The sequence below is a fragment of the Mercenaria mercenaria genome, chromosome 12, assembly GCF_021730395.1.
Source record: "Mercenaria mercenaria strain notata chromosome 12, MADL_Memer_1, whole genome shotgun sequence".
In the NCBI taxonomy this organism is placed as follows: domain Eukaryota; kingdom Metazoa; phylum Mollusca; class Bivalvia; order Venerida; family Veneridae; genus Mercenaria; species Mercenaria mercenaria.
In genome coordinates, this window is record NC_069372.1 from 74,491,138 (window position 1) to 74,515,624 (window position 24,487).

The window sequence follows — 24,487 nt, forward strand, 5'->3', positions numbered from 1 at the left end:
GTGTGTAAGTTTGGTTAAAATAAAATCATAAATGAAACCACTATCGTGCAGACAAGAAATTGTTGACGGACGAACGCACGCACGCACACACGACAGACAAAGGGTGATCACAAAAGCTCACCTTGTAACTATGTGACAAGTGAGCTGAAAAGGACATAATTTGACCAAAATGCATGTCGGAGTTCTGAGACTTGATGCAATCAACTAATTTTATAACTCTGAAGGCACATGTGAAGTTTCAATTTAATATCTGCATTTGTTTTGCAGATAGTAACTTGCATGCAAAACATTTACCAGAATTTTTCTAAGTCCAAAAGGGGGCATAGTTTGCCCAAAATACATGTCAGAGTTATGGGACTTGACCTACTGAGGTTGGTAATTGATCTAGAAAAATAGAAAGTAAGTTTCAAATCTATATGCCTTTAAATAATAGCTGTATGTACATTTGTACTTTCATGCAAAACTTTAACCAGGATTTTCTAAGTCCAAAGAGGGCATAATTTGCTCAAAATACATGTCAGAGTAACGGGCTTGACCCAGTGAGGTTGGTAATTGATCTAGAAAAAGAAAAAAGTTTCAAAGCTATATGCCTTTAAATGATATCATAGCCATATGTACTTGCATGCAAAACTTTAACCAAGGTATGATGCCGACGCCAGGGTGAGTGGAATAGCTAGACTATTCTTGACTTCGAATAGTTGAGCTAAACATTTAACAAAGAAATTCAAATTTTCTAAATATAAAAAGAGTCATGATTCTTTGCCTACTTAGTCACCTTATGACGATAAACAAGAGTGCAAAATTTCAAAGCTATAGTTGTTACAGTTATTGAGAAAAGATGGATAAAAACTTTAAACAATGCTGACGATCAAGTGATGACAATAGCTTGTAGATTCTTTTAAAAAATCAGACAAGCTATGAATTATTTCGGAAGAAATCCAACTAAAATCAAGGCAAAAATGCAGGTTTATTGAGATTCCAATTTAATTAATATAAAATGCGTAGTATCAAACATCTGATCTATTCTCAATCTGTAACCGTGAGAACACAACATGACCTATCCCAGATATGAGACAGTTTGACCCAAACTCTAGTATCAACTGTACCAACTGATAATTTATATTTCCTGGTATGTCATTCTTTGGTGGTTGAGTATAGCAATGGTCTGACATTACATTTAACTCTGACTTGCCATGTAAAATATGGTTTTCATTGTGAAATCCAAGCCAGTTTGTTACGAAGGTTTTCATAAATGATGGAAATAAGGTGTCAGTTATTGTTTCTGCGGATGGCAGTGTATCAATACAAGTAATATTGTCTCTTTTAAATGTTTCAACTTTTTCCTTTATCAATTCCTCCAGTTTGTGATATTCCTGGCCTAGCCAGTCACTGATCTGATACAGCAGGATGAACTTTTCTCGAGATATTCCAAATGTGTTCTTGAAAACATTGGGCATTCCATCGTCAACCCCAACTAACACCAAAAACTCCTCCATTATTTTAAATAAAATGCATCCAAAGTTTTCAAATGCATCGGTTTTCTCTAATTTTGCAAAATAGTTCAAGTACTCAAGCACCAGCATTATCTGCCGCACAACCGGGTTAGAGACTTCTTCTATAAATGTTGTCTGAATGAACTGTATCAGTTTTTCTCTAAATTTTCTTGTACCTAGGTATTCATAACTTTGTCTGTCATTATCTGTGTATGAAGGATTGCACTCCATGTTGTTTGCAGTCGGATCTGAGCATGCTGCAGCATCTGTCTCATCAACAGCACAACTGTTTTCACACGAAACGGTTTCTTCCATCGCATACTCTGGACAACATTCACAAGAACTGACACAGTTACAAACACTTTCTGTACTGACGATATTTCCCCTGTAGTCGACATATACTTTAGCATGTATGCTTTTTTCATTTGAGAGAACAATACATTTACTGGTGCAAGCCCTACCCACAGGCTTTCTAGCTTCAATTTCTTGCTGTATGTTTTGCGGACAGCTAACATCAGAGAGTATACAATCCTCCGGTACAACCTTAAGACGTTTGTTGAATCTAAGAATGCCATCTGCTGGTAGAAGAGGGTCATCATAACGCTTCAACCACACTTCCTGTATTGTAAGAATTCATAAATTTTCTGTGTTTTCTTGAAATAAGATCATATTTATTGATGATTTAAATCTGAAACTTAGGTGTAGACTAAACTTATGAAATCATAAGCCTAACTTAAGACTTTAGATGTGTTAATTTTACTTTCTGTCATCAATTTATATATGTTTTATAGATATTAATGAAACTTGACTTCAGTATCGTATATACTTCAAGAAAAGCTAGTCAAGATTCAGCACACATATATACTTGTCACATAATCAAGACATATAAACCACTTGAATTTTTATATATTTTATGTCTCGAGTGTAAATTTCAGACTCAGAATGTTTTTGGTATTTTCTTTAAACACACTCCTAGATTATCTGTACAATTTTACTAAGTAGATTAAAGCAAACAGAAAGAAAAAATTTATTGAACAAAATCTTTCTATCTAAGGTTTTATCTGTTGATAAGTGAAGTCATGAAATATGTGACTAAACTAAAGCTGATTCCTAACCAAACGATATAGTCAGTGCATTAATAATGAAATTTAAAAGAGAACTGAAGTACAATTATGATATTCCATACAGTCAAGTTCAGGCAATATCCTAATGCTTAACCCGACATACATAGGTCCAGCATAATACATAGTCATAATGCATAAATTCCATCAAAGAAATAACTGAAACATTGGAAATTTTCAAGAGTGATTCATTTTTGCTCTTTTTGCTATATCCATTGACAGACAGGTAACACTTTAGATCAGACACATGTCTCTCTCGTCTGCCCCTGTAAAGTGTTAGCCAAAATCTTTATGCATTCTAAAATGAACTAAGCATTGAAAATGATTAGTAGTTACTGCAAATGTAATTAAACATGTTTTATAACGTAAATTTGGGTGACGGGCTTCATTAATTTGGATCTTTTCAGTATTTTTAAATTTAGACTGAATAATATTCATAATAATGGTTGCCTCTTAATTATCTTAATACAGAAATACTGTTCAACTATAATCTATCATTATAATTATTTGACGAATTACTTATAATGACCATATTTTTCTCATCAAGTGATGTTTCTACTAAGTCAGAAGTGGGCTTCTACTTGTTGTTAGGGTGGTGTGGGGATGGGGAGGTAGGGGCGATTGGGGAGGGAAATAGCACAGTATTTGGGAAAACGGGAATGAAAATCATTTAGTATTTAGTCAGTTTTAAAGAAAACAGCATGATTTATAAAGAACTGCTGGTTGTAATAATAAATAACCTACAAAATATACTGTCGAAGCCTTGCAATCACTCTATACAGACCTGAAGTTCTAACAGGCAGTCTCTCTGGAAGGCCATATTTCCTAGATCAAAGGCAACATGGAACAGTCCCTGTACACTGAAGAACCATATAACACCACTATTGTTGATCCCTTCTATCTTAAAACCTAAATTTGAAAACATAAAACCTTTAATGGAATGCATTTGAATCATATTAACCTTAGTAGGAGGTACTAAATTAAACTGCTTTTTAAAAACTTACAAAATTCTAAAATGCATGCTGATGTATACAGTACTAAAATTAAATTTCATTGCATGTATGTTTTGTTATGGCTAATTTTTCACTATGTACCGGTATATCAAGTTGTATCTATACTATGTACCGGTATATCAAGTTGTATCTGTACTATGTACTGGTATATCAAGTTGTATCTATACTATGTACCGGCATATCAAGTTGTATCTGTACTATGTACCGGCATATCAAGTTGTATCTATACTATGTAGCGGCATATCAAGTTGTATCTATACTATGTAGCGGCATATCAAGTTGTATCTATACTATGTAGCGGCATATCAAGTTGTATCTATACTATGTAGCATATCAAGTTGTATCTATACTATGTAGCAGCATATCAAGTTGTATCTATACTATGTAGCGGCATATCAAGTTGTATCTATACTATGTACCGGTATATCAGGTATATCAAGTTGTATCTATACTATGTACCGGTATATCAAGTTGTATCTGTACTATGTACCGGTATATCAAGTTGTATCTATACTATGTACCGGTATATCAAGTTGTATCTATACTATGTAGCGGTATATCAAGTTGTATCTATACTATGTAGCGATATATCAAGTTGTATCTATACTATGTACCGGCATATCAAGTTGTATCTATAGTTGTATCTGTACTATGTACCGGTATATCAAGTTGTATCTATACTATGTAGCGGTATATCAAGTTGTATCTGTACTATGTAGCGGTATATCAAGTTGTATCTATACTATGTACCGGTATATCAAGTTGTATCTAGACTATGTAGCGGTATATCAAGTTGTATCTATACTATGTAGCGGTATATCAAGTTGTATCTATACTATGTAGCGGTATATCAAGTTGTATCTATACTATGTACTGGTATATCAAGTTGTATCTAGACTATGTAGCGGTATATCAAGTTGTATCTATACTATGTAGCGGTATATCAAGTTGTAGCGGTATATCAAGTTGTATCTGTACTATGTAGCGGTATATCAAGTTGTATCTGTACTATGTAGCGGTATATCAAGTTGTATCTATACTATGTAGCGGTATATCAAGTTGTATCTATACTATGTAGCGGTATATCAAGTTGTATCTATACTATGTAGCGGTATATCAAGTTGTATCTATGCTATGTAGCGGTATATCAAGTTGTATCTATACTATGTACCGGTATATCAAGTTGTATCTATACTATGTATCGGTATATCAAGTTGTATCTATATTGACTTGCATATTCATTAAATTAAATGTTATTCTTTGATTTTACAAATTTCACATGACTTAATCCGCTTGGATCCATGCTCAATAAATGTATCATTAGTTGTTCTTTTTTATAAATGCATGCTAAACCAATTATTGTTCATTGAGGACAAATTGTCATGTATGTTGTGGTTACATCCAATTTATACAAGGCAGTCTGAAAGACAGCTAAATCCCCCACCACTGCTATGGATAGTGAAAGGGTAAACCTTTGATTTTAGCTGTGACATTGACCTTGAACTGACATGGCTGACTAATGAATTCTGCACAACGTCTTGATGAGGTGATCATTTGACCCAAGTTTCATGAAAATCCTTCAAGGGGTTTAGGAGATACAGAGCTGAAACCTTTGACCTTCAGTTGTGACCTTGACCTTGAGTTGACATGGCTGACTCATGAGTTCTTGATGAGGTGATCAGTTGACCCAAGTTTGATGAAAATCATTCAAGGGGTTTAGGAGATCTACAGAGTGGATACCAAATGGAAAGCTCAAACCTTCGACCCTTAGCTGTGACCTTGACCTTGAGCTGGCATGGTTGACTTATAATTTCTGCATATCATTCTGATGAGGTAATCATTTGACCCAAGTTTTATAAAATTCCCTCAAGGGGTTTAAGAGATATAGAGCGGACACAAAATGGAAGGCTCAAACCTTTGACCTAGAGTTGTGACCTTGACCTTGAGCCGGCATGGCTGACTCATGAGTTCTGCATATCGTCTTGATGAGGTGATCATTTGACCCAAGTTTTATAAAATTCCTTCAAGGGGTTAAGGAGATATAGAGCGGACACAAAATGGCAGGCTCAAACCTTTGACCTTGAGTTGTGACCTTGACCTTGAACCGACAAGGCTGACTCATGGGTTCTGCACATCGTCTTGATGAGGTGATCATTTGACCCAAGTTTCATGAAAATCCTTCAAGGGGTTTAGGAGATATGGACCGGACACGATTTTGTTACAGACGGAAGGGCGGACGCAGAAAAGCATATTACCTTAAAAAGGCACCTTTGCAAAAACAACAACCAAAATTCAAACCCACAGAATTATTTAACATTAAGTACAACATACCTGTAAGTTTCATCTTTACTGCAAAACCCAGTTTTGAAAACCTTGTGATCACTCTTGTAAAGTTCTTCCTTGACATTTTTGAACCACACATTACATCTGAGGCAAGGAACAGAAGCCGTCCTGGACACTGAAAACATAAAACACTTGATAAAAAAGATGGAGTAGTTAAGTATGAAATAGCTAATAATATTTATGGAAGCCTTTTGTGTGATACATACACGATTAAACAGGTCTAAGACAAGTCACAGATTTGCTATATAGCTAAATCTGACTATATAAAGCCAGAAATAGCTAAAACAACAATAACAATTGTACAATATGCCAGTATCAAATATAAAACAGTCATTATCACATCCAAATGGTTTATAAGACAAGAACTGAGATCTATGCAGTCTCAATTCCAATACATGTTGCAGGTTTCTTTGATTAAACATTACTAAATTAGTCGTAAGTAACGGTGATTTTCACAAGTGTCACATTCTTCAACTATTTATTGCAAACAACTACTGCATTTATTGTCAATGAGACAACGAGGGCCTTGGTCTTGTGTTGTTGTCTTTCATCTTTTAAACCATTGGTCTGCAATAATGACCATTTTGCATATAGATTTTTTACATACTTTGCGTTTATAGCAGCTAGTTTAGCTATATAGCTAATTTGGGACATTTATGGACCTGTTAAAATATTCAAACAAGAAGCATTTTGTGCCTTTGACCTGAGAGATCCAGGTCATAAGCACAACACATCTTCCCAATATGGTTAACATTTGTGTCAAATTATTTTCAAATCCCTTGATAAATGGCAGAGTTATAGACCGGACAAGAAACAGACCATGTTAACCTTTGCCTTCTAAGTGTGAACTTAGCCTTGGAGCTAGAGGTCTGGGTCTTGCGAATGATACATCCTCTCATGGTAAACATTTATGCCAAGTTATTTCAAAATCATTTCATAGATGGCAGAATTATGGACTAGACACGAAACAGACCCTGTTAACCTTTGACCTCTAAATGTGACTTTGACCTTGGAGCTAGGGGTCTGGGTCTTGCACATGACAACTTGTCTCATTTAATGGTGAACATTTATGTCAAGTTATTCCAAAGTCCCTTTATGAATGGCAGAGTTACAGGCCGGGCACACGGACAAACTGTGCAATTTTAATATGCCCACCTTTGAAGGCATAAAAATAATAGAAATAAACCAATAAAATTGTTGTAAGACCGTTACAAAGACATATATTTGAAGGTATATAGGTATATTCTATGTTCAAATGATGATTTTGAAGTGTGTTTATTACAAGAAATAAATAAATATATTACAGATTATACTTTAATCTTAACAGAGACATGTATCAGCACACAAACTTTGTGACAAAGACACGAAAATACATAAATAAAAATTTTACTGTCAAATTATTTCTTTATTTATAGTTCAAAAATAATTATGAGTGTTGATTACTGGTACAAATAATAAAGAAATGTTTCAAATATACACTTCTTAAAAGAAAAAGATTGGAATAAACTCTGACGAAGTCCAACAGAGACATGCAAATTTAAGACTGTCAAAAAAGCACAAAAGACACACAAAGACAGTCACACAGACATGCAAAGACAGACACCAAGACATACAAAGACAGACACAAAGACATACAGTCACAAAGAAATGCAGACTTTCACAAAGACATGCACAGACTGTGAGACACAAAGCCATGCAAAGACAGTCACAAAAACAGGCAAAGACAGTCACAAAGGCACTCAAAGACAGACATAACGACATGCAAAGACAGTCACAAAGACATGGAAAGACAGTCACAAAGCATCAAGATAGACAAAGACAGGAAAGACAGTCACAAAGCATGAAAGACAGTCACAAAGACATGGAAAGACAGTCACAAAGGCACTCAAAGACAGACATAACGACATGCAAAGACAGTCACAAAGACATGGAAAGACAGTCACAAAGGCACTCAAAGACAGACATAACGATATGCAAAGACAGTCACAAAGACATGGAAAGACAGTCACAAAGACATGAAAAGACAGTCACAAAGACATGCAACGACAGTCACAAAGGCACTCAAAGACAGTCACAAAGACATGCAAAGACAGTCACAAAGACATGCAAAGACAGTCACAAAGGCACTCAAAGACAGACATAACGACATGCAAAGACAGTCACAAAGACATGGAAAGACAGTCACAAAGACATGCAAAGACAGTCACAAAGACATGAAAAGACAGTCACAAAGACATGCAAAGACAGTCACAAAGATATGAAAAGACAGTCACAAAGACATGAAAAGACAGTCACAAAGACATGCAAAGACAGTCACAAAGACATGCAAAGACAGACACAATGACAGTCACAGACAGACACAAAGACATGCAAAGACAGTCACAAAGACATTCAAAGACAGTCACAAAGACATGCAAAGACAGTCACAAAGACAGTCACAAAGACATGCAAAGACAGTCACAAAGACATGCAAAGACAGTCACAGAGACATGCAAAGACAGTCACAGAGACATGGAAAGACAGTCACAATGACATGGAAAGACAGTCACAAAGACAGTCACAAAGACATGCAAAGACAGTCACAAAGACATGAAAAGACAGTCACAAAGACATGCAAAGACAGTCACAAAGACATGCAAAGACAGACACAAAGACATGCACAGACAGTCACAAAGACATGCAAAGACAGTCACAAAGACATGCAAAGACAGACACAAAGACAAATCACAAAGAAATGCAAAGACAGTCACAGAGACATGCAAAGACAGTCACAAAGACATGAAAGACAGTCACAAAGACATGGAAAGACAGTCACAAAGACATGGAAAGACAGTCACAAAGACATGGAAAGACAGTCACAAAGACAGTCACAGAGACATGCAAAGACAGTCACAAAGACATGCAAAGACAGTCACAAAGACATGCAAAGACAGTCACAAAGACATGCAAAGACAGTCACAAAGACATGCAAAGACAGACACAAAGACATGCACAGACAGACACAAAGGCATGGAAAGACAGTCACAAAGACATGGAAAGACAGACACAAAGACATGAAACGACAGTCACAAAGACATGCAAAGACAGACACAAAGACAGTCACAAAGACATGCAAAGACAGTCACAAAGACAGACACAAAGACATGCACAGACAGACACAAAGGCATGGAAAGACAGTCACAAAGACATGGAAAGACAGACACAAAGACATGAAACGACAGTCACAAAGACATGCAAAGACAGACACAAAGACAGTCACAAAGACATGCAAAGACAGTCACAAAGACAGACACAAAGACATGCACAGACAGACACAAAGACAGTCTCAAAGACATGCAAAGACAGTCACAAAGACATGCAAAGATAGAAACAAAGACATGCACAGACAGACACAAAGACAGTCACAAAGACATGCAAAAATAGACACAAAGACAGTCAAAAAGACACAGTTACAACGAAACAAAAGCTGTCACTATTAGTGACAAATACCCCCGAAGCATACCCAAGAATGCTAGTTGTCTGAGCAAAATATGCCAGAATAGTTTAGGCATGAGTAATTTTGTGCCCTTGACCTTGACCTGAGAGACCCGAGTCATAAGCTTGACACACTTCAATATGGTTAACATCTGTGTGAAACTATTTCAAATCCCTTGATAAATGGCAGAGAAATGGACCAGACAAGAAACAGACCATGCTAGCTTTTGACTTCTAAGTGTGACCTTGACATTGAGCAAGGGGTCTGGGTCTTGCGCATGACACATCACCTCATTATAGGGAACATTTATGCCAAATAATTTTAAAATCCCTTAATCAATGGCAGAGTTATGGACCTGACAAGAAACTGACCATGTTAACCTTTAACCTCTAAGTGTGACCTTGACCTTCGAGCTAGGGATCTGGATCTTAAGCAAGACATGTCGTCTCATTAGTGTGACCTTGACATTGAGCAAGGGGTCTGGGTCTTGCGCATGACACATCACCTCATTATAGGGAACATTTATGCCAAATAATTTTAAAATCCATTGATGAATGGCAGAGTACTGAACCAGACACGAAACAGACCCTGTTAACCTTTGACCTCTAAGTGTGTCGTTGACCTTGGGGCTAGGGGTCTTGCACAAGACAGACCGTCTCATTATGGTAAACATTTAGCCCAAGTTATTTCAAAATCTCTTCATGGATGGCAGAGTTCTGGACCGAACATGAAACAGATCCTGTTAACATTCGACCTCTGTGACCTTGACCTTGCAGCTAGGGGTCTAGGCCTTGCACATGACATATCGTCTCATTATGATGAACATTTAAGCAAAGTTACTTCAAAATCACTTCATGGATGGCAGAGTTACAGCCCGGACAAGAATTTAAACAGACACATACACACGGATGGACAATGCGATTATAATATGCCCACCTTGGTAGGCATAAAAATAAACATGTCTAAAACCACCGTTTAAATGTAGAAATAACATTCTACCTTCAAATATATATTTTTGTGTCCATCTGATATTCGGACGAATATAACTCAATTTACTGTCAAATTTTGTGTGACATTTATGTCAATTAGTGATCAATTAGCTCATGCGCATGTGAAATTTGAACAGGGTTTTGATTGTGTATACTGGACTTCCAACCCACTTTGGTGGCATTTACTGACAGTGATTATTGGGTACTTTATCTTTAAAAACGGGAGAAGATTTCAAAAATTTGTTTTAACAGCGATTTCTGGTCATGCTGGTAGGCAACGTTATTTATTTACTCAAGCTGACCCTTTTTTTGTTGGGGCAGGAATGGGCTATTTCAAACAAGAGATCACAGAGCGATCTTGGCGCCCACCAATGTGCCATTTTTGAGTGTTCCAAATTTCAAGACTTATTGACCAGCTCAAGGTCAAATTTCATTTCCATACACAACACTGTGCATATGGTCCATGCATGTGGTCCAAATTTGAAAGTTGTTGCTTGAGAAATGTGAAAGTAGGTCACTAGATCAATTTCAAGGACAAAGTTCTTTGTACACAAAAGTATGCATGTGCATCAAGTTTGAAGGCTGTAGTTTGAAAAATTTGAAAAAAGGTCACTAGGTCAATCTTAAGGTCAAAGTTTATTTCGGTACACAAAACTATGCAAGTGGTCCAAATTTGAAGGCTGTAGCTTGAGAAATGTGCAAGTAGGTCACTAGGTCAAAATCAAGGTCAAATTTCATTTCGGAACACAAAACTATGCAGGGGGTCCAAATTTGAAGCCTGTACCTTCAAAAATGTGAAAGTAGGTCACTAGGTCAATGTCAAGGTCAAAGTTTGTTTCGGTACACAATCCTATGCATATGATCTAAATTTAAAGCCTGTAGCTACAGAAATGTGAAAGTAGGTCACTAGGTCAATCTTAAGGTCAAAGTTCATTTCGGTACACAAAACTATGCAAGTGGTCCAAATTTGAAGGCTGTAGCTTGAGAAATGTGAAAGTAGGTCACTAGGTCAAAATCAAGGTCAAATTTTATTTCGGAACACAGAACTATGCATGTGGTCCAAATTTGAAGCCTGTATCTTCAAAAATGAGAAAGTAGGTCACTAGGTCAATGTCAAGGTCAAAGTTTGTTTAGGTATACAAAACAATGCATGTGGTCCAAATTTGAAGGCTGTAGCTTGAGAAATGTGAATGTAGGTCACTAGGTCAAAATCAAGGCCAAATTTCATTTCGGAACACGAAACTATGCATGTGGTCCAAATTTGAAGCCTGTACCTTCAAAAATGTGAAAGTAGGTCACTAGGTCAATGTCAAGGTCAAAGCTTTTTTCGGTGCACAAAACTATGCATGTGGTCCAAATTTGAAGGCTGTAGCTACAGAAATGTGAAAGTAGGTCACTAGGTCAAAATCAAGGTCAACTCATGTCTTCATCTTGCCACTCAAAACCATACATGTGGTCCAAATTTGAATGTTGTAGGTTATTGACAAGAAGATTTTAAAAGCTTTTCCCTATATAAGTCTATGTGAACCATGTGACCACCAGGGCGGGGCCATACTTGACCCCAGGGAAATAATCTGAACAATCTTGGTAGAGGACCACTAGATGATGCTTCATACCAAATATCAAAGCCCTAGGCCCTGTTGTTTTGAACAAGAAGATTTTTAAAGTTTTTCCCTATATAAATCTATGTAAATTATAAAAATAAACAAAGGGCCATAACTCACTAAACAAGAGGGCCATGATGGCCCTATATCGCTCACCTGTTGTCATTGCACTTGAGGACAAGAAGGTCCTCAGAAAAAATATCTAAGTCCAAAGGACAGGAACAACAAAGGGAAGAAATTAAACCAAAAAGAAAAAAAGAATTCTTACAAGGTACAGATAATATGTCAAAATACACCTAAAAATTGGAGGTACCATCCATGTTTTACCACAGAAAAGTGGTCTCGGTTTTTCCCTACGGCCAATAAAAAAAAGTTACTAAAACAAGCTATTTACAGTAACGTAAAAGGGAAGTAATTAAAAACAAGAGCTGTCTGATGACAGCGCGCTCGACTATTCGAAGAATTGATTGAAGAATGGGGTCAAAATATTTCCAAGGATATTCAGACAAAAGAAATAAATAGATTAGACAAACAATGTTCCTATATTACTTTGATTTCGATAAGTCTTGCACTAAATGGCAAGATATGAGGCAATTTCAAAGTAAAAAAAAAGGGCCATATTAAATTCAGTCAAAATAGTTATGTACTCTTGCCTACAGATGGAAATCATAATGATAAACAAGTGTTCAAAGTTTAAAAGCCATATGTCAAATAGTTTTGACAAAACATGGACTTGTATGAAAACAGAACCAATTTCAAAGTCCAAAAAGGGCCATAATTCAGCCAAAATAGATGACAGAGTTATTTTCTCTTTCCTACAGATAGAGACTATTATACTAAACAAGTGATAAAAGTTTCAAAGCCATATGTCAAACACTTTACAAAAAATATGAACTGGTACGAAAAACTTAACCAAGATTTCTAAGTCAAAAAGGGCCATAATTCAGCCAAAATCCTTGATGGAGTTATGTACTCTTGCCTATAACTGGACATGGTGATGGTAAATAGGTGTTGAAAGTTTCAAAGCTTTATCTCAAAAGACTTTGTCAAAATATGAATTGGTACGAAATATTAACCAAGCTTTCTAAGTCGAAAGGGGCCATAATTCGGTCAAAATCCCTGACGGAGTTATGTACTCTTGCCTATAACTGGCCATGGTGATGGTTAACAAGTGTTGAAAGTTTCAAAGCTTTATCTTAAAAGACTTTGTCAAAATATGAACTGGTACGAAAAACTTAACCATGATTTCAAAGTCAAAAGGGGCCATAATTCAGCCAAAATCCTTGATGGAGTTATGTGCTCTTGCCTATAACTGGCCATGATGATGGTAAACAAGTGTTGAAAGTTTCAAAGCTTTATCTCAAAAGACTTTGTCAAAATGTGGACTGGTACGAAAAACTTAACCAAGGTGTGACGCCGACGCCGACACCGACGCCGTGGTGAGTAGGATAGCTCTACTTATTCTTCGAACAGTCGAGCTAAAAATGATTGTAAGTTAACAAAAGAAGGATCTGCCAAATAAATCTGTTGACATAAATGAAATTTCAGATCAGTATCTTCATTAGTTACGGAGATATACCCATTTTAATTTGAAATAAAGGGAGGTAATTTGACATAAAATCAGTCCATAGTTATCTACCCTGATTGTCTCAGTCCAACTAATGACAATAATGAAATTTCAAATAAGTCCTATAAGTACTTACTGATATAAATCCATTCTGATTACAATCAGGGGAGGTAATCAGATATAAAATAACTCTGGAACCTACAAATGGATCTGATTTGTCATGGAATCCAAGATTTATTGTTGTTGAAGATATTTTGGAAGTTTGTATCAAATAAAACCATAAATGAAGTCTCTATATGGCTGCAAAAGCCAAAATAGCCAATTTTGGACCTTTAAGGGGCCATAACTCTAGAACCCATGAAGGAATCTGGCCAGTTTAAAGAAGGAACCAAGATCTTGTGGTGATACAAGTTTTGTGCAAGTTTGGTTAAAATCAAATCATAAATGAAGCTGCTATTGTGCAGACAAGGTCAAAATAGCTAACTTTGGCCCTTTCAGGGGCCATAACTCTGGAATCCATTATGGGATCTGGCAGTAGCCGGTTCAAGAAAGGAACCGAGATCTTATGGTGACACAAGTTTTGTGCAAGTGTGATTAAATTCAAATCATAAATGAAGCTGCTATTGTTCAGACAAGGTCAAAATAGCTTATTTTGGCCCTTTCTGGGGCCATAACTCTGGAATCCATTAAGGGATCTGGCTGGTTCAAGAAAGGAACCGAGATCTTATGGTGACACAAGTTTTGTGCAAGTTTGACTAAATTCAAATCATAAATGAAGCTGCTATTGTGCAGACAAGGTCAAAATAGCTAATTCTGGCCCTTTCAGGGGCCATCACTCTGGAACCCATAATGGAATCTGGCCAGTTCAAGAAAAGAACCAAGAACATATGGTGATACAAGTTGTGTGCAAGTTTGGTTAAAATAAAATCATAAATGAAGCTGCTATTGTACAGACAAGGTCAAAATAGCCAATTCTGGCCCTTTCAGGGGCCATAACTCTGGAACCCATAATGGAATCTGACCAGTTCAAGAAAGGAACCGAGATCTTATGGTGATACAAGTTGTGTGCAAGTTTGGTTAAGATAAAATCATAAATGAAACCACTATCATGCAGACAAGAAATTGTTGACGCACGGACGCACGACGGACCAAGGGTGATCACAAAAGCTCACCTTGTCACTATGTGACAGGTGAGCTAAAAATTGTTGAACCAGTCGGATTTTCAGGGGGACACAACTAGAGTACCAATACATCATTCTGATAAAGTTTGGTCAAAATCCCCCTGGTAGTTTCTGAGGAGATGCGATAACGAGAAAATTGTTAACAGACGGAAGGACGGACGGAAGGACGACAGATGCAGAGTGATTTGAATAGCCAACCATCTGATGATGGTGGGCTAAAAATAAACTCCTGGCCGGGAGTAAAGTACCGTAACTTCTTCTTCTCCCACTATCAATGCAGGACCAACTCACTGACACTGTCGCAATGTGGTGACTATATGTACACAAGTGAGGGAGGGTCCCAAGTGCCAAATTAAAAGCAGGATAAAAACGATTACTGTAGTGGTGATGTTACATGGCAGCCGCGATCCCGTCCTTGAAGGCTTCCAATGTGGGTACTGCGACGAGGCTCTGTGGGAGCTGGTTCCATAGGACAATGGTGGTAGGGAAGACTCCTTCAGTACTGCTGTACTGTATCTCATTGAGTGGCCTCTCATTGACACTCCCTGTGGTTGAAACATGCAACTTCATCTTGGTGTGGCGATGAGGTTGCGGACTATCTTGTAAAACATCACTGCTTTGGCCTCTTTCCTTCGCTGCTGGAGACTCTCCCAGCCAAGAGTGTTGAGCATTGTGTTGACGCTGCTTCTACATGAGTAATTCCCTAGTTAGAACGAATCTGGCAGCTCTGCATTGCACTGCTTCAACTTTGGTGATGCTGGCCTGTGTGGGGGGCTCCTATACAGTACGTGGCAGCATATTCAACCTGGGATCGAATGTATGTTTTGTAGCAGGTCTCTTTTGTGGACTTAATACAAGATGAGAGGTTGCGACTGAGAAAGGCTGTGGTGCTCTTGGCCTTTTTGGTGATCATGTTGATGTGCGCATTCCAAGATAGAGTGTCAGTTAGAACAGCCCCAAGGTATTTTGACTGTTTGGTTTGCTGTAGCTGTTTGCCATGGATGGTGTAATCGTCATTGATGTCCTTCCGCTTGTTTGAGATTTGGAATACTTCACTCTTGTCAGGGTTAAATTCCATTAACCATTTCTTTTTTCATTCCTGTAGTTTGTTGAGGTCTTCTTGTAAGACTTGTGCATCCTCAGTCAGTGGTCTTGATGCACAGGAGTCTGAAATTCTATCAATAAGACCATAGAAGTCTATCTTTACAAAAAATACCCCCTATATATATAAAATAAACACGTGTATATATAGGGGGTATTTTTTTTTGTAAAGATCGACTTCTATGGTCTTATTGATAGAATTTCAGACTCCTGTGCTTGATGATACGAATGCGGGTCAGGACGGCCCAAATCCAAAACGGCCCATAGCAAGACGGCCCAGTCCAGGACGGCCCAGATATATTAAATATAATATACCGTTATGACAAATAAAAGATGCTATTTTGTAAGATCATAGTTGATTTAGAATAAAATTATATTAAGGGACAAATATTTTTTCTGATTTAATAATCGTTATTCACTTCTTAATTGCTAGAATAAAATAATCTATTTTTGCTTTTTAAGTGTCTAATGATCGTATCTATATAACGATATAAAATAAATTTAAATAAGACATAAAAGTTAAAATAAAAGATATGGCTTATTTTCGTACTTCCTATCCATATTTATTTATCTTTTATGGGCATTTAATTGCTTTAATTGCTTTAAAAATTAATTAATGTTCATTTTATAGATGTTTTTTTCGTGTCCTGCCCTGTTGTCCAATTATATGTATAATAAAATTTGTTGTCATTTTTGCTATGTAAATAAATAAAACATAAAAAGAATTATTTGAAATTCTTGGTTATTCTTGGAAAACTGGTCCTTCATGGTATGGGCCGTCTTGGTTTTGGGCCGTTTTGGTGTAGGACCGTCATGGATTTGGACCGTTTTGACCCGTCACCGATGATACCCGTGTTAAACCTAACCCTAACACAATTTGTAGACTACCCTCCCCACTCCCCACCGGGTCCCTCCAAATAAGCCCCTCCCTCCCATTTTTCTGTTAAATATCCCTCCCCCTGACCCAATAAAAAAAACTGCTTCCACACGGGGGATATTTTCTGGACTACGGAATGGCAAATAATTTATACTTCAAAACTGCAGTAAACAAATGTTATTCACTTAAATACTCAACATAAACTCAACTAACATGCTTGACAGTCTGTGGGAAATGCACGCCATTGTTTCTTTCATTAACTCCAATAAATCTGATCTCATTACCACCAAGCGTTATAGTGGAAAGGCATTTGAACCGAGCTGGAGTCGACCTAGACTTCGCCGACGCCATTTTCTTGGTTGTTCCTAATCCCCGTACCGTATCCGTACCGTACATCCATCTTCGGGAACACTCGGTTTTGTACGGAGAATGGCGGAAATGTACGGAAGCTGAAGTCTATTTTTAGAAATATATTGCGCGGTTGTTATCATTTATGTACATATCAAAGATGTATAAAATACATTTATTTTTATGGCTCTTTGTGTATATTATTATACCTCACATAAATGTCCAATGCAAATTTCCCATTAGTTTAACTTGAATAATATATCATATTCCCCAGTGTTTTTATATTACATGCGCAAAATTGTTATTTTCAATTTCTGCGCAGGTGATATGATCCATAATTTCATATCACATGCGCAACAGCGTTATTTTGTTTTTCTGCGCATGCGATATTATTTTTTCATATCACCCGTTGAGAGATTGATAGTTTGCATTTATTTCAAAGAGTGAGTCGATAAATTTTCAGACAAGGTGCATGTATTATCATACTTTAGGATTAAATTACCCATTTCTGCTGCTCTTGCACGGCCGAATTTACTTTTTTATGTTACGTGCAAAGTATTTCGAAAACAATTTTTCATCAAATATTGAATCGAAACAACCACAATAAGTTTGGAAATGATCTTACAAAGAGAAGGAGTGCTCACACTTAAATATTTCGTTTAGAAAAAAGTCATCGACTTTTTTCGAACGCTACTGATTGACGCGATGCTAAAATATTAGAATAAACATAGGGGTCAGCTATATGTAAACGTCTCGATTAAATCTATAAAAAAAATTCTAATTACACGGCAAAATCGCCATAAATTATAAGTGCTAACAAGTAAAGACTTTTAGTTCTGTCTTCATTACTTGGTTAGTAATTACTTTTTAATGTTAAGTAAATTACTATGTTGATTTTCCAGTAAATGCTTTGACCCTCATAATCTTTCGGTATAATAAAATAAATATTGCATTCCTGAGAGGGTGATATGAAAAATGTTCACCCCTCGAAATATGAATATAGACCTCGGCTGGCGCCTCGGTCAATATTCATATATCTCGTGGTGAACATTTTTCATATCACCCTCTCAGGAATGCAATATTTATATACTGCCATACCGCAGTAGATACCTCTCTATCGTGTTGTCACAGAGCTCATGAAGGAATCTAATTTTTTATGCAAAAGTGAAATAAAAATTAAATGTCGATGCTGAGTTTCGAACCCACACGGCAAAAGATCTGTTGAACATGGACAGTATGCTTTACCACTGAGCTAATTCGTAATTGGTACTATTCTAGAAATATTTAGATTGTAACATGTTAGAAAAATGTTGAATTCCCTATGTTCCATTTTAATCTATTTATAGTCATGTTTGTAAATATCAAGTTAACGGTTGGGGCATAGTACTAAACAGATGACATTATATTTATAGGTTATTAGCTTTGTATCGGGAAATATGCACGAGTTCTTCAGCGGAAATATTGCGCGACTTTAGGAGCGCAATATTCTTCCGCTGAAGAACGAGTGGATATTTCCCGATGCAAAGATAATAACCTTTTTATTACATACACATCTACACGTATAAATATAATTTGTTCAATAGTCTGAATAGGATTGACAATATTGAACTAAACAGAAAAATAGTAAAACAACAAACACTGAATTACGTCACGCACCCGATATGAAATTCAGGCGTCAGTGTATGGAAAAATATTAACGTTTCCGGTACCATTGTAACTTAACGGGGAATAGAAACGAGTATGTAATAAAAATATCATATGGCAGCGTGTGTGACATTGATATTGTCAACCCGAGGGCAGAATGTCACCGGCTATAGCAAGAAAAATATTCATATTTCAAATGTGTGGAGCTAGAAATTTTACTGAGAGTATTTATTGTAACAAGAGATTATCTATACAACTGATTTCTTCATTGTTTTCAATTACGAAATTCGCTTTGAAACAGGATTAAATATCAGTCAGAAGCACAGAAAGGCGACAATAAGACGACACTGCCTTGATTTTTAGAAAAAAGATATGTAAAAAGATACTTGCAAATAAAGATCTTTATATTTGATAAATGAAAAGGAAGTACACAAGCACTATCTTTAAAAAAAAAAGAAAGAAAAAAAGAAAAAAAAAATATCGCTGATCTAGATCACTAATGTATTTCATTACGTTTCCTGCACACTGGACTGGTGTTTCCGGCGATTTACCCATGCCAGCAAAACCCATCAGGCACCTCCATGCCAGATGACTCTCGTGCTGTTAATGACAACTAGCGATTCATGCATTGATTATATTTTGTTTACGTAAAATACAAAACAAAAATCAGGTACCTTAATAGTTTCTCTCCGTTCCTTCTTACGCATATCTACACCATTGAAGTTCAGTAAATTCTAAAGTTAGGAGGATGCTCTTTCATTAAAAAAAAATTAAGACTAGGTAGTGATAACGCGGGTTGCCGACAACAGATTCAACCGATCCTGCTAATTTTTCAACGTTAAGCAATCAAAAGATTACTAGGATACAAGATCTACCTTAAAATCGTCACCATTGCATTTATACTACCGCTTCGAGTACGGGAGATCGTGGGTTCGATCCCCGGCCGCATTATACCATAGACGGAAAAAATGGTATAAGTAGCTTCATCGCTTGGCGCTCAGCATTAAGAGGATAGTGCTAGGACTGGTCAGCCCGGTGTCAGTATAATGTGACCGGGTGGGATATCATGTCACGTGTCTAAGTCGTGTTATTCCTGTGAGGTTGGTATTTTGCTCACTGCTACAAGTAGACACCGTCGTATTTATAACTGAAAATTTGTTGAAAAAGACGTTAAATCCGAACACACACACACACACACACACGCACGCACGCGCGCGCGCGCGGATTTATACTAAAAAGTTGTGACTAAATACAGAGTTTGTGCGCCTGTGGTATATTACAAACTCCGGTATATACCGGATTAACTAAATTTGAACGAAAATATCTTAAATGTATATATTTTGTAACCATGGTGATACTAACCCTAACCTTTAGTCAGTATATTATGCATACAATACACTAAATGCGTGCGGACATGCAAGAAAATCAGTAATTTTGCGTGCGCTGCAACTGAAAATAATTCCGGGCATGCGCAGAAACGGCTGCACCAACTCTGCAATGAGAAACATTTATACTAAAAACATTTCTTATACGCACTTTTGGCGGCGAATTGTGCGCGTTATATGCCACTTACTCGAGAAGCATATTATCATGTTATTTTCATGATCATGACAGAAATGTTTTATGTTCTAAAGCAATAAAGCAATTTTTCAGTAGAGTTTCACGGGATATCGGCAATTTCAGATTTTAACATGTTTAGTTTTGTTTGTCCCCACAAGGAAGTTTGAGATAAAATTGAAAGAAATGCTTGACTGAAGCGGACACGCATCTTATAAAACGCACCAGCCAGTATCCTCTTACAAACACTGTATTTTGGTAAACACTGTATTCGATCTAAAACATTAGGCAAGCATTAATCCTCAGGAATTTGACGGTAAACAACGGTAACTCATTTACCAGAACATGAATGAAAATGAATGAATTAGTTTGCGTGTAAGTCTATTGAGACTACTGTATGCACTATTGTGACTGAAAACAATTATACACATTTGACTTGCTTTAAACTGACATCTAGAACAATTTCTGATACGATTAAACATTTTCAACAAAAAGCTGAAATAATTACTTAATCAATGGGGAAATGTGAATGCAAGTAAAACCTATAAGTTATCTTCGATGTTTGTTATATTCTCTCAACTGTATTAAGTCAATACGACCTAAAGTAAACAAACGTCGCCAACGGTCAGCAAACCCCAATGACGTTTGCATTTTCGGACGCCGCCATCTTGGTGTGGACGTCATGTCACGTTGCACAACGCAAATCAAAGAGGAAAATATCCTCTTTTTTCATTTATAACTTCTTTTTACATTCTTTTAAAAATGGGAAACATGCCTAATGTTATTGACACTTTGGTATTTATGAGGCTATTCTGATAATTTTACAAGCAATTTACACAAATTATCGGACGTTCGAATTGGTTGACACAGACTTTAGGGTTGAAATATTCGGCATTTTTTTCCGACTTTACGGATTGAAAAACAATATGTCAGACACACATATAAAAATTTACGTACCGCTTAAATAGTCATATGAATAACACAGATAGGCTATATATATTATAATGCCATTAATTCGTACTGGCCTTGTTATTAGTCCAAGGGTTGTCGTATTGGCCCAAGGCCTTAGACCGAGGGCCAATACGACTGCCAGAGGAAAAATAACTAGGCCAATACGAAATATTTTAATTAATGCTAGTTTTATTATTCAAGTTTTGAACATTGACGGTAACACGATAAGAACTTTTGAGTTACCTTACGGCAGTTATTCATGTTGGAATATAAATAGTGTATAAACATTATCTTTTTAGCAAGTAAAACAAATGGATTGTAAGTAGGTATATATGAATAATTTTGAGAGATATATGCCTCTACATAATCAGTAATAACCGCAACTTACCGTATTTATTTTCTCTACAGTAGTGAGTATCTTAACCAACCAATCACGTATCATACACCCCATGCCTCGTTTAATTCTTGTCCAAAATTGTTTGCAGTCGGGTTCACAATCACTTGCCAGCATATGAATCGCTATTATTATTGCACAAATAATCGACACTATCTATATGTCTGTTTAAGATAAGTCTCATTCTTTCAATTAATCTGAGTTTCGCACATTTTCTCAGTATGTGTTTACTTGAAAATTGTCAGAACTTCTGACAGGAATTTGTTTATACGCAATAACAATATTCTTTTCTTTATTATGTCAGGTTACATGTGCAACAATGTAATAATCAAATCAGAAAAAAAGCATACAAATGGGTAACAATCAGAAAGTACATAGCAATAACTTCTTTTTTATATAAAATTTATAGTAAACGCCGTAGTAGGTAGGGTAGGGGACAGCCGAAAGTATAGTTATGGTCAACAAAAACGTACTGTCAGAATAATTTGTATATTTAATATAGTGATAACGTAACACATAAGCACAGATAGTGCTCGACTCCCTTTTCATGCTGTCATTGCTATAATTTTGTTGAATTGCTGTAATTAATAAAATTTGCGTCATTTGCGGCTGATTTGGGTTCATTATGTGAATGACTGGGTCCCAGCTTCACACATTATATCATATACAAAAGTTAAAGGGAACCAGATATTTGATAGAGCAAGTACTCGTTGTAAAACGTTATGTTTAAATTTGGACCAATCAGAAACAAGTTCTAAAAATAGCACGTCTGCTGAGGTATAAATAGGTAGATAGATGACAGAGAGCTCCCGCCGCGCGCACATCGCGGAGAAGGCATGCTGCTCCACCGGAAGTCATCATAATTATATTGAGGTTTGCTGTTGGAGTCACAACGAAGGGCGGGAGCAGTGGTCCTAAGAAGGGTGGTTTATCTTCCTCAGTTTCGAGTTGTCTACGAACGCAGAACATGGTACTCCGAGAGGATTACGACAGATCAGCATGAAAAGACGCCCGTCGACACTCTACGATGAAGACGATGGCGCAGATATTCTCGCTCATATGTGTCTCCCGGCAGCGAGTATAAATAAACTTAAATGAAGAAGAAGAGAGTTAATTCAGTATCCAGCGGTGGAAGAAGACACATCGAGGATTCAACTAATGATTTATCCCAATACCTTGATAAGGAGACTATTGCATTTACCCTGTCAGGGCGGATAAATTATTAAAAAGAAGACTTTGGAAGTTCTTAGACTAAAGAAGAGTAGCAGAATTTCGATAAGGTTTTGAGCTATAGGGCCAGCGCATAGGAGTTAACCTTAAAGGTAATTGAATGCTATAGACGATAGCATATATAGGCTGAGCATCGGGAAGCTGAGACAGAGACCCAGAGTTTGGTAATCTACTGAGATAGTAGGAGAGTTCCAGCTTATAGAAGGTTCAGCATTATTGGCGAAGTACAGCCAAGGCATCGGGGATATACCTATATGGTAGTTAAATGCTACATATGATAGCATATCGGCGCTGAGCATCCAGGATTCAGGGCATTCATATAGAATTGAGAGGACAGAGGCCAAGCATCTATGCGATATGACTCGTATGTTGCTGATTCAAAGACATTGTCTGACGGGAACTTCAACAAAAAGACCAGTCAAGTATAGAGTCTCCAGCCTATAGAAGTTTGAGTTAAATGGAAATTGTTAGTTTGAAACATTTATTGATTTGCCTGATCCCTGAAATTGTCTAGCTCATAATAAGAAATCATTTACGAATCACTGGTACACGAATCATTTAGGCAAGGTAGCCAGAGCAAAATTCTATATATGAGATATTTGGTCTCACCAGCTCTACGTTTTAACAAAGGACATTCTACATCGTTTGTCAGCTAGTCTAAGACATAGTCACCTTAGCGATTGGACCCAAACCATTGTTCAAGATACTAAATGCGTAGGCACTTCCCTGGGTCATATAACCAGTATCCTGACACGTACATTTAAGCGCCTTTGAACGTGAAATTGATCATGAAAAGGGCGCTATATAAATCTGGTATAATAATAATAATACATCGGCATCGCACATCCGCAGAGACTTACTTGGTTATAACATGAACATGTTAGATGATATTTTTGTCAAAAAATGTGAAAGTTTTGTGTAAAGCAAAATGGCGTTATTTGAAAATCTAACGGAAGTAACCTCAATATTGGCCCTCTCTTTTGAACCAATCAGAAAGATTGAATTCCGTATTGGCCTTGTTTTCTCGTATTGGCCCTGTTTCTCTTATATTGGCTCATTTATGTTTTGTATTAGCTCTATCTGTTTCATATGCTGTGCGCAATTGATCTAATACAGAGCGTAATATTGTAAAGTTGAACAATAAAATTGTCACTATCAATTGAGGTGGTAAAATATTACAGGCTATTTTCGCGTATATTATTTCTCTTAGATAAATCTACTATATGCAGTCACATTATTGAAATGGATATTCATTAGTAGTATTAGAAATACCGCAGCGAGCCCGATTTTGACCCCCCTGACCCCTTTTGACCCTATTCTAAAAAAAAAATCCAATGCCCGGACAATTATAACACAAAAAATAAACAAACTTTCATAGTTACTTTATTGAAAACCAATTATGTAAAAAGTATGATTTAATAGAATTATTATTAACAACTTCCACCAATAATATTTGTAGCAAAATCCTGGCCAAGTGCAAGGCAATGTCTGTGTTCAAGTAAAACGATCAGTCAAGTCCTCAACTTGGATAAACTATTAAAAAATAGATCATCAATACATCCCGAAACCTATCATTCCACCACCTAAATATAAAATGTG

General features: G+C 36.6%; 1 protein-coding gene across 2 annotated transcripts; it reads right to left on the bottom strand.

The window, feature by feature from the left end:
- Nucleotides 1-948: 948 nt before the first annotated feature.
- LOC123534483 (uncharacterized) lies at nt 949-17,135 on the bottom strand. Of its 2 annotated transcripts, none has more exons than XM_045316761.2 (4): nt 16,978-17,135; nt 5,959-6,085; nt 3,399-3,523; nt 949-2,111 (listed from the first exon to the last, which is right to left on the bottom strand). In XM_045316761.2, the coding sequence occupies exons 1-4, from the start codon at nt 17,113-17,115 to the stop codon at nt 1,008-1,010; spliced, it is 1,494 nt and encodes a 497-aa protein (XP_045172696.2). In that variant the 5' UTR covers nt 17,116-17,135; the 3' UTR covers nt 949-1,007. The 2 variants fall into 2 exon arrangements, with proteins under 2 accessions (XP_045172696.2, XP_045172697.2); XM_045316762.2 differs by lacking the exon at nt 16,978-17,135 and adding an exon at nt 15,035-15,952.
- Nucleotides 17,136-24,487: the final 7,352 nt, after the last annotated feature.